At 34.7% G+C, this 16,318-nt stretch overlaps 1 protein-coding gene across 1 annotated transcript in view; it reads left to right on the top strand.

Annotated features, from left to right (window-relative positions):
- Positions 1–16,318, top strand: part of RP1 (RP1 axonemal microtubule associated) — a 229,233-nt gene that overhangs the window by 158,473 nt on the left and 54,442 nt on the right. The window contains exons 7-8 of the mRNA XM_074318846.1: positions 5,649–5,800; positions 13,749–13,827. Coding sequence (XP_074174947.1) covers positions 5,649–5,800; positions 13,749–13,827 — 231 coding nt within the window. The remainder of the gene's footprint in view (positions 1–5,648; positions 5,801–13,748; positions 13,828–16,318) is intronic.

Genomic DNA, 16,318 nt, shown 5'->3' with positions numbered 1-16,318 from the left:
CTTGATCATGGTGTATGCTCTTTTTAATGTATTGCTGAATTCTGATCGCTAATATTTTGTTGAGAATTTTTGCATCTATGTTCATTAGGGTCATCGGCCTGTAGTTTTCTTTTTTGTAATGTCTTTGTCTAATTTGGGGATTGGGGTGATAGTGGCCTCATGAAAAGTCTTTGGGAGACTTCCTTCCTTCTGGATTTTTTGGAATAGTTTGAGGAAAGTAGATGATACTTCTTTTTTGAATGTTTTGTAAAATTCACCGGTAAAGCCATCTGGTCCAGGGCTTTTGTTAGTTGGGAGCTTATTGATTACTAATTCAATTTCCCTGGTAGTAATCAGTTTATTCATGTATTCTGTTTCTTCTTGAGATAGGCTTGGAAGGTTGTATGCTTCTAAAAAATTATCCATTTCTTCCAGATTGTCTAATTTTTTGGCATATAGTTCCTCGTAGTAGTAATTTCTTAAAATGTTTTGTATTTCTGTGGTGTCTCTTGTCACTTCTCCTGTTTCATTTCTGCTTTTATTAATTTGGTTCCTCTTTTTTTTTTGGATGAGTCTGGCTAAATGTTTGTTGGTTTGTTTATTTTCTAGAAATACCAGCTCTGGGATTCATTGATCTTTTGTATTGTTTTTCTGGTTTCTATTTCATTTATTTCCACTCTGATCTTTATTATCTCCTTCCTTATACTCCCTTTGGGCTTATTTTGCTGTTCTTTTTCCAGATCCCTTAAGTGTGAAGATAAACTGTTGATTAGTAATTTTTCTTGTTTCTTTAGGTAGACCTGCAATGCTATGAATTTCCCTCTTAGGACTGCTTTCGCTGAATCCCATCGATTTTGGGTCATCATGTTTTCATTTTCGTTTGTCTCGAGATATCTTTTGATTTCTTCCTAGATCTCATAGTTGACCCATTCATTATTTAGTAACATGTTATTCAGCCTCCACGAATTGGTGTGTCTTCCAGTTTTTTTCCTGTAGTTCATTTCTAATTTCACAGCACTGTGGTCAAAGAAGGCAATTGGTATGATTTCAATTTTCTTAAATTTATCAAGACTTGTTTTGTGGCCTAATGTGTGGTCTATCTTGGAAAATGTTCCATGTGCACTTGAGAAGAATGTGTATCCTGCAGCTTTGCGGCGAAATGCTCTGAAAATATCGATTAAATCCAAGTGGTCCAATGTGTCATTTAAGGCCGTTGTTTCTATATTGATTTTCTGTCTGGAAGACCTGTCCCTTGTTGTCAGAGGTGTGTTGAAGCCCCCTACTATGATAGTGTTACTGTTGATCTCTGTTTATGTCAGACAATATCTGTTTTATATATTTAGGTGCTCCTATATTGCATGCATAGATTTTACTAGGGTTATGTCTTCCTGTTGCATCAATCCATTTTTTCTCATTTCAGTTTGCATGAAATATCTTAGTCCAACCCTTCACTTTTAGCCTGCGTGTCTTTTGAGCTGAGGTTAATCTCTTGTATACAGGATATGCAAGGGTCTTTTTTCTTATCTACTCAGCCATCCTATGTCTTTTGATTGGAGCATTTAATCCATTGACACTTAAAGTGACTATTGATAGGTAGTACATAGTTATTGCCATTTTTTAAATTTGTAGTTAGATTGTTTTCGTCTTTCTTCTGTTTACAGAAATTCTTTTAACATTTCCTGCATTGCTGGCTTGGTGGTTATGAATTCCTTCAGCTTATTCTTCTCTGGGAAGCTCTTTATCTCTCCTTCAATTTTTAAATGCTAGCCTTGCTGGATGAAGCTATCTAGGTTGTACGCCTTTGTTTTTCATCACTTGGAATACCTCCTGCCACTCACTCTGGCCTGCAAAGTTTCTGTAGAAAAGTTATTCCATAGTCTTATAGGAGTTCCCTTGTATATAACCCACTGTCTTTCTCTTGCTGCTTTTAGGATTCTCTCTTTGTCTTTAACCTTTGCCATTTTAACTATAATGTGTCTTGCTGTGGACCTGTTTGGGTTTATCCTGGTTGGAACTATCTGCACTTCCTGGGCTTGTATGTTGGTTTCCTTCACCAAGTTTTGGAGATTTTCAGTCATTATTACTTCAAATATGTTCTCGATCCCTTGCTTCCTCTCTTCACCTTCTGGTATTTCTATGATGTGCATATTGTTGTGCTTGATGTTATGCCAGAGCTCTCTTAAACCATTTTCATTGTTTTTTGTTCTCTTTTCTTTTTGTTCTTCTGTTTGGGTGATCTCTGCTAACTTGTCTTCCTAGTTGCTAATTCAATCCTCTGCCTCATTTAACCTACTGGTAATTCCTTCAAGTTTGTTCTTTATTTCAGTTATTTTATTCTTTAGTTCTAACTGGTTTTTCATTATGATTTCTCTATCCTTCTTTATGTCGTCACTAAGCGCCTTAAACATCCTTATCATCAGTGTTCTGAACTCTGTCTCTGATAGACTGGTTACCTCTATTTCATTTGATTCCAATTCTGGAGGTTTCTCCTGTTCTTTTATTTGGGACATGTTTCTCTGTTTCCCCCTTCTGACTGACTCTCTGTGTTTGCTTCGATGTATTAGGTAGATCCCTTAGGGTTCTTGGTTTTTGCTGGGTGATGTTATGTAGTATATGTCCTTTATGTTTGACTTGCACCACTTCCCTATTCTCCTGTGCATGTGCTCCAAAGGTGAACCTTGTGTTGTGTATATTGTTCTGTTGAAGCTGAGCTGTAATTGCTTTGGCTTGTCAGTAGATGGGATTGGCTCCTAGGCTGACTAGCTGTGAGACTTGGCTTTGCCCACTGTGGATGATCTACTGCGTGAGGGTTGACCACTCAAATGAGGCTTGGCCCCTGTGGGCTCTTGTGCCTGTAGAGAATTCCCTCTGGGTGTGTCACTTGTAGGTCAAACCCAGTAATACTATGGTTTGGTCTGGAGTTGGCCTCTGGGTGTGTTGAATCTTGTGCCTCTTGGGCTGGGCCCTGGTATAGGGCAATTTCAGAGCAAAGCAAATCACCAAAGACAACAACAACAACAACAAAGAAAAAACCAAATACACTCACATGGAAAAACAACCGATAACCCACACTTAACACAGGTCAAAATATCAAAAATAAAATAAAATAAAATGAAAAAGCGCCAGTCTTGGCTTAAGCCCTCCAAGTAATCTCCAGGTTGCCCTCTGCTGTACAAAGAGTACTCTGCATCTTGTGCACGCAGAGCAGGGTGACCCTGGCACTGCAGTTCTAGATATGTGGGGTTATGGGGTATGGATGGTAGTTTTTACAAATTCAGTGCAGTTTCTGTTCTCACCTGCTCATGTGCGCCCTGAGAGTCAGCCCTGTGCTCACGTCTTCTGAGTCTTAGGGCACTTCTTCTGTCGGCCAGGGTGGGGTGTGTGTGTGTGTGTGTGTGTGTGTGTGGAGGGTGTGAGATTTCTGCCCTGCTGAAAGTCCAGAACTGCCTCTGCCACCTGCTGCTGACCCCTGGGTGTATCTCTGCAGTTGTAATTGCCCTGCCATAGGCAGGCCAGAAAAGGTGGGGGCTGGGGATGGAGGAGTCTTCTGTCTCCCAGCCCAGCAGTGTCACACTCTTCCTAGCCTCTTCCCTGGGTCACAGCTGCAAACAGGGTCTTCCCACATTCTGAGTGCTAGGGCTCCTCTGTAATCTGACACTACTCCTCAGTTCAGGGCCCCTGCTTGAGTCTCTGGAAGGGCGGGGTAAGATTGCTGTGGGAGAGTGGGGGCGGGGCAGGTATGGTGTTTACTTCCTTTGTCTGACCTAGGGCCCAGCTGGAGATCTCAGCTGAGGTTACTGCCTCAAACCTGGATATGCTGCTGTCTCAGCAGGAGAGATCAGCTGTGGGATGCAGGGAAAGAGCCCACCTTCTGGCTCTTGTTGTCTCTGTTCTGTCCTGGGGCCCCCTGCATCTCTGCAGCCGCAGATGAGCCCAGGAGTTCATAAACAATTTTATCGGTTTGCTTTTCTTCCTTCTTCATAACCTGTTTGTTTGGAACTTTCCAGTTCCATGGTCCCTTTCTTTGGTCTTTTGGCTGGTTAGCTGGTGTTTTAGTTTTCCTGTTTTTCTGTGTACATCTGCAGTCTTCCTGTGTCTAGGGCTAAGCAGTGGCAGGACAGAGAGGAAAGACAGCAATGGATATTCTCCCTACCCTATTGAAACCCACCTCCTCTGAACAGAAGTGAAAGTTCTTTTTCCTCACAGGCTTGTCTCCTGTGTGTTTCAGCCCAGATAATGGGATGTGAGAAAATGGAGAAATGAAAGAGAAAATAATGGTAGAATATCTGCACCTACTTTGTGTGTTAGCTGTTCCTGTTCCTGTTTCTTGAGCCAAAGCAAGAGGACTTCTCCTGAGCTTCCTGTGTTTCAGCTCCGGTGCCTACTTCTAGGTTTCTGGAACACAGAGTCCCAGCTGGGAGATGACAGAGAGAGAAAAATGAAAAATCGTAAAATCACTGCTGCTTATTGGTACTTTAACTTCTGATCTTCTTTGCCAGTCCTGCAACTTTTAATTTTTCAGAGTCTTCATTCATATAGCTGCTCCATACATTCTGTCAAGATTTTATACCTGTATTCAGTGGGGAAACTGGGTGGAATGTGTTACTCCATCGTACCTGAAACTGGAACTCTTGATTTTACACATATATATATATATATATATATATATATATATATATATATATACACATATACACATATATATACACACACATATATACACATATATACACATATACACACATATACATATTTATATATACATATATGTACATATATATACATATATACATGTGTATACACACACACACACACACACACACACACACACACAGAGGGTGCCAGAAAAATGTATACACATTTTAAGAAAGGAAAAAGCTGCATTAAAATTGTAATACTCAATACATACTGATAACAAAAGATGAATACAAGTCATGTGTATACATTTTTTTGGCACTTGCAGTATATAGTGATCAACAAATACAGTGAATGTTTAAACAAAAAAAATTTTATTACAGTAAAAGACACATTGCCATTAATCCCCCTCAGAATACTCCCCCTTGTTTGGAATACACTTATCTCATCATTCTTGCCACTTTCTGAAGCAATTCTGGAAGTCCTCTTTCATGAATGTCTTTAGTTGCGTTGCTGTGGCTGCCTTGATGTCCTGAATCGATTCAAAACATTTTGCTTCCATGGTCATTTTGACTTTGGGGAAGAGCTAGAAGTTGCACAGTGACAGATCCAGTGAATAAGGTGAATGAAGACACACCATAGTATTTTTTATTTGAGAGAAATTGCTGTACCAGAAGCAATGTGTGACATGGAGTGTTGTCATGATGGAGGATGAAGTAAAGACACTGACATTCATGAAAGAGGACTTCCAGAACTGCTTCAGAAAATGGCAATAATGATGGCATAAGTGTGTTCAAAGCAAGGGGAGAATTTTGAGGGGGATTAATGGCAAGGTAACTTTTACTGTAATAAATTTTTTTATTTAAACATTCCCCATGTCATTTGATCACACCATATATATATGTATATATATATATATATATATATATACACACACATATATATATGTATGTATATAAAATATATACACATATAATTTTTCTATCATATGAATAATGCTTAGCATATAAAGCTTCTATTTCTTTTATTGTCAGTGACAATATATGAAGTGCATGTGGCAACGGGTGAGCTTTGGAATGCTGGAACAATAGCAAATGTCTACATTTCTATCTTTGGGGAAAAGGGAGATACAGGATCCAGACAACTATTCCAGTCGAAGAGCTCCTTCAGTTTTTTAAGAGGACAAGTAAGTGATGAAAATATCCTTTGTCTGTTTTTCAAAAATTGTGATAAAAATACATAAAATAGAATTTACCATCTTAACTATTTTTAAGTACACAGTTCATTAGTTTTAAGTACATTTGCATTATGTGCAACAGATATACAGAAATTTTTCATCTTGCAAAACTAAGACTCTATAATGATTAAACAACTCATTTCCCTCACCCCCAGAACCTTGGTAACCACCATTCTACTTTCTGTTTCTCTGAATTTGACTACTTTAGAGACCTCATATAATTGGAATCATACAGTAATAGTGTTTTTCTGACTCGTTTATTTCACTTAGCATAATGTTCTCAAATTTCATTCATGTTTTAGAATGTGACAGGATTTCCTCCCTTTGTAAGGCTGAATAATATTCCATTGTATGTATATATCACATTTTTTATCCATCTATTCATTGATGGCCATTTTGGATGTTTCAAACTCTTGGCGATTGTGAATAATGCAGTGGGTGTGCAAATATCTTTTTTGTACTTACCATTCAATTCTTTTGGATATATACTCAGAAATGGAACTGCTAGGTCATATGGAATTTTGATTTTTAATTTTTTGAGGAACCATCGTATTGTTTTCCATAGTAATTGTACCATGTTACAATCCCAGCAAAAATACGCAAAGGTTCCAGTTTATTCACATCCTTACCATCACTTGCTATTTTCCATGTTCTGACAGTAACCATCCTACTGGTCGTGAGGTGATACCGCATTGTGGTTTTAATTTGCAGTTCTCTAATGTTAAATGATGTTAACATCTTTTCATATGCTTGTTGGCAATTTGTATATCATCTTTTGAGAAATGTTTCTTAAGTCCTTTGCCACTTTAAAATCAAGTTATTTATTTATTTGCTGTTGATTTGTAGGTGTCCTTTATGTATTCTGGATATTTATCACATATATGATTTGTAAATTTCTCTAATTCTGTAAGTTGCCTTTTTACTTTTTAAATTGTATCCTGTAATACACAGAAGTTCATTTTTTAAGTTCAGAAGTTTTTCTAACTTTTTTTTAAAGTTTGGTATAGTCCCTTTTGTCCATTTTGCTTTTTTTTTTCCCTCCATAATTTTGGTTTCATACCTAAGAAATCACAGCCAAATCCAAAGTTCTCATTCATTTCCCTTATGTTTTCTTCTAGGAGTTTTTAGTTTTGGTTATTATGTTTAGATCTTTAATCCATTTTGAGTTAATTTTTGTTTCTGCTATAAGGTCCAACTTATTATTTTGCATGTGGATATCTAGTTTTTCCAATGCTATTTTGAAGAGACTGTCCTTTCCCCATTAAGTGGTCTTGGAGCCTTGTTGAAGATTAGTTGACCATATATCTAAGGGTTTATTTTGGGGTTTCCTATTCTATACTATTGGACTGTATCTTTGTCTTTATGTGAGTACCACACTGTTTTGATTACTGTAGCTTTGTAGTATGTTTGGAAATCAGGAAATATGAACCCTCCAAGTTTGGTCTTCTTTGTTTTAAAATCATTTTGACTGTTCATCATCCCTTAAGATTCCACATGGATTTTAGGATGGATTTTTCTATTTATGCAAGAATGCCTTGCAATTTTAATAGGGATTGTATTGAATCTGTAGATTGCTTTGTTAGTATTGACTTCTTAACAATATTAAATCTACCAACCCATGAAAACAGGATGTCTTTCTATTTATTTTTGTCTGCTTTCATTTCTTTCAGCAATGTTTTGAAGTTATTAATGAGCAAGTCTTTTAAGTCCTTGGTTAAGTTTATTCCTAAGTTTCTTATTATGTTGGATGCTATTATAAATGGAATGGATTTCTTAATTTCCTTTTGACGTGGGCCATTTTTAATGTATAGAAACACAACTTTTTTTTTTTTTTAAAGTAAATAAAGCAACACACTTTATTTCGAGTTTTGACTTCCCAGACCACAGCAAATGTGCACTTTCCATCTGGCTGCACTTTCCAGCGGGATTCTTTTTAGTTTCTCATGTTATATATTCTGGAAAACCCAACATGTTTACTGAGATGTTCTCTTAGCAACAGCATCAATTTAGAGGCCCAAACTCATATTGATGATAGTCTGTAATTGAATGGAGAACACCTGATTATTGTGCATTGATTTTGTATCCTGTAATTTTGCTGAATTTATTTATTAATTTTAATAGATTTTTTTTGGTGATATCATAAGGGTTTTCTACAGAGAAAATCGTGTTATTTGTGAACAAAGATAATTTTACTTCATCCTTTCCACTTTGAAAGACTATTTCTCTCTTGCCTAATTCCTCTGGCTGGAACTTCTAGTACTATCTTGAATAGAAAGGATGAGGGTGAGCATTTTTGTCTTTTTTCTGATCTTAAAGGAAAGCTTCCAGTCTTTCACCATTGAGTATAGTGTCAGCTCTGGACTTTTCATAACTGACCTTTATTATATTGAAGTATTTTACTTCTCATCCCAGTTTTTTTAGTGTGTTTTTCACGAAAGAGTGCTGAAACTTGTGAAATGGTTTTTCTGCATCAATTGAGACAATCATCTGGATTTTGTATTTTATTCATTATAATGGTTTATTACATTGATTTTTCATGTCAAACCATCCTTTCATTTCAGGAATTAATTGTGCTTGGTCATAATGCATAATCCTTTTAATGTTCAGTTGAATTTGGTTTGCCAGTATTTTGTTGAAGATATTTGCATCAATGTTTATCAAGGATATTGGTCTCCAGTTTTCTTGTCATGTCTGTCTGGCTTTGGTATCACAGCAATGCTGGCTTCATAGAATGAGTTTGGAAGTGTTCTCTTTTCTTCTATATTTTGGATGAGTTTGAGGAACATTGGTGTTAATTCTTTCTTAGATGTTTGGTGTAAATCTCCAGTGAAGTTATCTGGTAATGGATATTTATTTGTTGAGAAGTTTTTGATTACTGCTCCAGTTTCCTAACTACTAATAAGTCTCTTTAGATTTTCTATTTTTCATGTTTGTTTTCTTTTTCTTTTTAATTAAAAGTTATTGGGGTGACAGTGGACAGTAAAATTACATAGGTTTCAAGTGTACAAGTCTTTAATACATTATCTATATATCACATTCTGTGTTCACCAACCAGAGTCAGTTCTCTTCCATCACCATATATTTGACCACCTTTACTCTCTTCTATCCCCCCTCCTTCCTTACCCTCTGGTCACCACTGAACTATTGTCTGTGTTTATGAGTTTCTGTTTCTTTATTTGTTTGTCTTGTTCCTTTGTTGCTTTCAGTTTTATATCCCACGTATCAGTGAAGTCGTATGGTTCTCTACTTTTTCTGTCTGACTTATTTCGCATAGCATAGTAGTCTCAAGATCTATCTGCATTGTTGCAAATGGCGCTATTTCATCTTTTCTTATAGCAGAGTAGTATTCCATTGTGTATATATACCACATCTTCTTTATCCAGTCATCTATTGAAAGATATTTTGGTTGTTTCCATGTCTTGGCCACGGTAAATAAACCTGCAATGAACATTGGAGCACATATATTTTTATGGATAAATGTTTTCAGATTTTGAAGGTATATACCTTGGAGAAGAATTGTTGAGTCATATGGTAATTCTGTTCTTAATTTTTTCCTTCCTGGTTGTTCAATTTTGGGGCATACAATTATTCATAGAATTCTCTTATAATCTTTTTTGTTTTTGTGATACCGATTGTAATGTTTTTTTATTTCATTTCTGATTTTAGTCATTTGAGTCTTCTCTCTTTTTTCTTAGTTAATCTAGATAAAGATTTGTCAATTTTGTTGATCTTTTCAAAAATTAAACTTTTAGTTTTCTTAATTTTTAATCTTGTTTTCTATTTTTTTATCTCTGTTTAATCTTTATATATCCTTTCTTCTGCCAATTTTTTGTTTAGTTTGTTCTTCTTTTTCTAGTTCCTTGATTTTTGAATTTAGTTAGTCTTTCTTCTTTTTTAATGCAAGCGTTCATAGATATAAACTGCCCTTTTAGTACGGCTTGTGCTGCATCCCATAAGTTTTGGTATGTTGTGTTTCCATTTGTCTCCAGATTCTTTCTAATTTTGCTTATGATTGTTTGTTAACCCATCACTTGTTTAAGAGTGCGTTGTTTAATTTCCACATATTTGTGAATTTTCCAGTTTTCCTTCTGCTATTTCTAGTTTTATTCCACTGTTGTTATAAAAGATACTTGGGTGATTTCAATATTTGTTAATTTGTTGATTTGTTTTGTGACATAATCTGTGATCAATCTGGAGAACATTCCGTATGTGCTTGAGAAACTGTATATTTGCTGTTGTTGAGTGGAAAGTTCTATATGTGTCTGTTAGGTTCAATTGTTCTATAATGTTGCTCAAGTCCTCTGTTTTTTTATAAATGCTCTGAATAGTTCTTGTATCCCTTATTGAAAGTGGAGCATTGACATATCATACTATTATTGTGTTACTGTTTATTTCTCTCTTGAGTCCTGTTAATATTTGCTTCATATATTTGAGAGGTTCTTTCCTTTTGCTCATATTTATAGCCTTTTTTTTGCTGTTACTATTTTGATTATATAAAACATCTCAAAATTGTAAGTTAATTTTAAACTGATAACTTCAATCAAACTTCAGTATGAAAACTACTCCTTAACAGCTTCACCTTCCTACTTTATGTTATCAATGTCACAATGCATATCTTTTATATGTTGTATACCTATTTACATAGATTTATATTTATTATACTTTGTCTTTTAGCTCTATACAAGCATTAAACATGGACTTATGCACCAAAAATATAATAATGTAAGTTACTGTATTTGTCCATGTACTTACCTTCACTGGGAGATTTTATTTTTATATCACTTTGTGTTGCTATCTACTCTCCTTTTTCTCAACTTAGAGGACTGTCTTTAACATTTCTGATAGGGCAGTTAGTGGTAATGTATTCCTTTAGCTTTTGTTTTATCTGGGGATGTCTAAATTTTTCCTTTATTTTTGAAGGACAATTATATTTGATATAGAATTCTTGGTTGACAGGTTTCTGTTTCAGAAGTTTTAATATATTATCCCATTGCCTTCTAGCCTTTATGATTCTGCTCAGGAATCTACTCATAAACTTATAGAAGCTCTCTAGTACATGATGAATCAATTTCCTCTTGTTGCTTTCAAGATTCCCTATTTGTCTTTAATTTTTGACAATTTCATTATAATGTGTTTTGGTTTGTTTCTTGTAGTATTCCTTTCTGGCTTTGGTCAGGGTCATGCTGGCCTTGAAAAATAAGTTATAATGTGTCTTTGAGAAGATCTCTTTGAGTTGAATCTGTTTGGGGACTTATGAACTTCATGAACTTAAAAGTCTACATCTCTACCCAGATTTGCAAAATCCTCATCCATTATTTCTTTTACAAGTCCCTTAGGCACTCTTCACTTTTCTTCATCCTTTTTTTTCCTCTTTTCAATTATTTTAAATGACCTGTCTTCAAGTTTACTTTATTCATTCTGCCTTATCAAGTCTGCTATTGAAACCACCTAATGAATTTGTCAATTCACTGATTGTATTTATCAGCTCCAGAATTTCTCTTTGATGCTTCCTTCTTGTTTTGTTTTGTTGTTGTTGATATTCTCATTTTATTCATGCATCAGTATCCTGATTTTGTTTAGTTGATTTTCTGTGTTATCTTTTAACTTACTGAATATATTTAAGAGCATTGTTTTAATTTTTTTCTCAGAAAGCTCATAGATTTGCATTTCTTGAGGGTTGGTTTCTGGAATTTTATTTTGTTCCTTTGATTGGACCATGTCTCCCTCTTTATTTATATGCCTTGTGATCTTTTGTTGAGATTTGAGCATTTGAAAAACAACAACCATCTCATTCAGTTTTGAAGGAATGACTGTGCTGGGGAAGACCTTAATTAATGAGCATGGTTAGAGTTTCTAGGACCTCTGAAAAATTTGCTGGCTATGTGTCTTCTCTATACTTGTATACATGCTTTTAACTGTTTTAATTTTCCTGAGCTGCTTGCTGCTGTTTCTTCTCCAGTGCTGAGAATCTGTGGTAAACTCCCCCACTCTCCTGCTATGTCTGCCTGCTATATTGTAGAATCTCTGTAGTTTTCACATGAAACAGTACTCACCTCTGTTTTCATTATCTTCCAAACTATGCTGCCATTACTGTTAGTATTCCAAGTTAAATGAGGGTAACCCCCAAAGAAGCCAGAATTTGTATGTGTGGTCTATTCTTCTGTGTCTGTCCCAAGAGAGGATTTGGGGTATGGAAATATTCCTCCCAGTTGTGATGTATTATACCAAATAGGGTGAGGATTATGGAAGTTTGCACCCCAAAAGTTACAAACTTCCCTATTGATTTCAATGGAGTCCCTTCTTTATTATGCATTGGATTGGGTGCTGCAGTTTCTCATCTGGTGTCCAAAATTTTCAAAGTATACTAGTCCATTTATTGTTGTTAAAATGGTGTCTCCATGGGGGAGTGAGGGCTTGGATCTGCCTAGTCCACTGTGTTGCTGAAGTCATTCCCTGTTGTCTAAGTTTTAAACCTACCTTTATATTGCTAAATGATTATTATATATAACAATTTCCATTGTCAAATGTAGAAACTGAATATATTATATTATTTTTGCTATTACTAATATTAATATGCAAGTAATACTTATTTTTTTTAACTAAGTACAACATAGAGGGCCCATTATATTTTAGCTATATCTGTTTTTTTTTATGACTCAGATTAGAAGTTAAGTATGTTAAGATATTTTCATTATGTTTCCTTTCTTTTCTTTAGCATTCTCTACATCAGTTATCACAAATATTATAACTCATAATTTTCCTTGCTAGTATTTCTGTTATTACATAGAAATTCCTCTTTTTTTTTTTTAGCAGATTTGTTTCATGGATAAATGGATAACAATGTTACTCATTAACTTGTGGCAGGCACAGACTTTTTTTTTTTGTACATGAAAGCTAATAGTTTTATCTGTTTATATTCTTTATATTCCACTTATGCTGAGGCAGAGTGGTTGCAAAGAAATATAGTATTATTACATATCAGAGGACCTGAGCTCTAATCCTGGTTTTGTTCTCTCTTATCTGTAGAATGGATATATATTTTCTTGTCACTGGGTGACTTTTTTTTTAATTTATTTTTTAAATTTATTGGGGTGACAATTGTTAGTAAAATTACATAGATTTCAGGTGTACAATTCTGTATTACATCACCTATAAATCCCACTCACTGGGTGACTTTTAAGGATCAAATAAAATGTATGTGAAAATATTTCAAATGTATAAGACACTATACAAATGCAAAGGTTATGTTTTGTTTCTGGAATATTTTTCAACTGATGTGCTACATCATGTATTTTTCTTGCATTTTAACCTGTATCATTATTTTAATTTTTATCAAAAGAACTCTGGGCTCCTCACTTTTACACATATTCTAAATACATAAATCGTTGGAACTCAAACATGAATAACTTTGATTGTAATAGCACATTGGGACTTCAGATAAATGTTATAAATTTCCAATAATATGGTATCAATATTGTAAAATAACTTTAGAAACATTATATTTGTGAATGGCACATAAACATTGCTAAAAACATTTCCTCCCAGAGCAGATAAGAGTTTGTTGTGTTCAAATGAATGGACACTTTTAGTATAGTTTATAATTATTTCATTTATATTGTCATTATTTGAAAAATATGTTTGTGGAGAATCCCCAAATTTATGCTTTTATAATGAAAAATTGGCAACAAAGAAGAGTGAGATATATTAGAAAACTTGTTATTATGTTCTATAAATTAACATTGTTCTACCTTTACTTTCTTAATTTAGACAGTTTTGAATATTTACTGAATGAACCTAATTATTTTTATAATCAATTTTTACTGTGTCTTAATTTATACTCTGGTTAGAAATCAGACTCAGAGTCCGGATTGAACTATACTTTTTTGACCTGTTACAGACCGACACCTTCTCTCTGGAAGCGGTGCACCTTGGGGTTTTGTACAAGATTGTCATAGGACATGATGGGCTTGGTCCAGGTAAGAGTCTCCATAGGTAGACAGTCAAGGTCTGATTGCATTCTACTCGTGTGAAACCCTGTACAGATCTAGAAAATAATTGTGGAAAGCTTGTAATTGACTGATCTTTAAGTATTGACTATCTGAAATTAAAATATTGTCCCTAAATATTCTTTAAATTTTAAGTAGATGTATTATTTTTCTTTAAAATGACATAGGCTTGCCCAAGTGAATGCTATGCTTAAAATGCTAGAAAAATTGATCTATAAATATTGAAAGAATTTGGGATTTACATGCTGGGGCTTGTGGCAACATTCTAGCATGCTACTGGTGGATATAGCAGCAGTGTCTAGTAGTAGTGATAGTTTGAAGTACTAGCAATAGTGCCAAGAATGGCATGTTAAGGAGACTGTCCTGGCAGCAAGGTCCCAGCTCTATTATCTGCTGCTAGTTTGTTCATGGTTCTTCCTCAGTTTTCCCATCAGTTCTGTGAGGTGACCCACATTTTCCCTATAAGTTCATTTTCTGCTAGTGTATGAAATAGCCATAAGGTAAACAAAATCCTGTAATACAACACAAGAGTACTGAAGTGCATGTACTACAAAAGGATAAAAACCCAAAAAGCATCAAATAAAATGGTGAACTCTTTTACCAAAAAAAGTCAATGTATAATTTTCAAAATGTCAGGAACAAAGTTTTCCTACCAATATATAATGAACATGTATTTAAATAAGTAATGAGGGAATTAGCAGGGTGACAAAGTGGTTCAAAGTGGTTGCATGATACTGAAAAATATATATTTACAATCAGTGAAAACAAAAAGAATGATGAATGAGATTGATAAATTAACTTTCAAGTATGGCTAATTTCTTAAGATAATAAAACATAACTTTGAGGTTTTCTTCTCTCTTGAACAAAATTCATTTATATTTTGACCAGACTGAAATCTTTTGCATCTTATTTTTCTGTCAGTTGACAGCTAATTTTACAGAGTCTAGGCCCTAATCTATGGTAAGTATTAAGTCAAATAGCATTATACTCTGCAGGGAGTCTGATGATTCTCAGCAGGTATGTTAGAAATGCTCTAGTTACTAGAGTCTAGTACAACATTAAAAGGACATGCCAATGTGTCCAAACTAACACTTACACACCAATTTGGTGGATCTACTACGTATAAAGTGCAGTACCAAGTATTTTCTATAATAAATACAAAGATGACCAAGATGGAATGCCTGAGCTTGAGTTTACTAAGAGCTAGCAATATGAATTTAAATCCTAAAAAGTTTGGTACAGCGTTTTGATCCTGATTTTGGTTGAGAGTTCAAGTCCTATTTTTGTTCCTCCAAATTCTGATTTTCCCAGTTTATCCATTAAATGGAATTTCAGAAACTGAGATATCATTGCTGTAGCATAGTAAAGGAATTTTAGAATAGAAGTCAACTACATAGATTTGAATCCAGGCCTTGTCACTTGTTGAATTTTTGATCTGGAGCAAGTCACTTAACCTCTCTGAGCTTCAGTACATACTCTATAAAGTGAGTAATAACTCATGTAGTCATTGTGAGGATTGCATGAGATTGTTTATAAATGGAAAAGCAGTGTACATGTGACAGTAAGTTTTCAATAGTCATTATAATTTTTTAATTATATTTTTCAATACCAATTGAATATGTTGTTTTGTAAAACTCACCTATTTTTTTCCATTTCCACATTTTCTTTACAGATGTTTTAAGACGGAAACTTAAAAAAAAAATCTTTTATAATCATGTTTCCTTTACCCCCTCTCTATCTCTTTATTTATAAAATCAGCTGATATTTATCTAGGAACACTTTTGGGAGTTGGTGGTGGTAGAAATGGCCAGAGCAAGCAGAAATAAAAAAGCCCTGTGGAATTCAGAGCACCTATTCTAAAGGAGGTATCATTTTGTTTAGCAGATTCATGGTTTATACTGAAAATTAAAGCAAACAATTTTATTTGATATTTTTTCACATTTGTTTATCAATATTTTTTATGGTCTGAATGTTTCTCCCTAAATTTACATCTTGAAATCCTAATTCCCTGTATGCAGTGATATTAGTGGAGCCTTTGGAAGGTGTTTACTGGGATTAGTGTTCAGATAAAAAGGGCTCTGGAGACATCTCTGGTCCCTTCCACATTGTGAGGACACAGTGAGAAGGCTCTGGCTATGAACCAGGAAGATAACCCCTACCACAAGGTGACCATGCGGATGCCTTGGTCATGGACTACCTATCCTCCAGAATTATAAGAAAAAAAAATTCTGTTCTTTATAAGCTACCCACTCTGTGGTATTTTGTTATAGCAGCACCAGAGGCCTAAGTCAACATTGTAATTTAACAGTTAAATTTCTTATTTTCCCAACCCCAAATATTCAAATAAAACTGATGTTGTGTTACTTGTGAGGATTTTCGCAGTTGCTGGGACAATGTCATGTATTCCATAGAATGTGTTCTCCAGATAAATAGTTGTAGAGCAGCCTGACTGATAAATGTA

The sequence above is a fragment of the Rhinolophus sinicus genome, linkage group LG14 (genome assembly GCF_036562045.2).
Source record: "Rhinolophus sinicus isolate RSC01 linkage group LG14, ASM3656204v1, whole genome shotgun sequence".
NCBI classification, from domain to species: Eukaryota; Metazoa; Chordata; class Mammalia; order Chiroptera; family Rhinolophidae; genus Rhinolophus; species Rhinolophus sinicus.
Note: the sequence above shows the minus strand (reverse complement) of the source record. Positions and strands in the feature narration are given on the sequence as shown.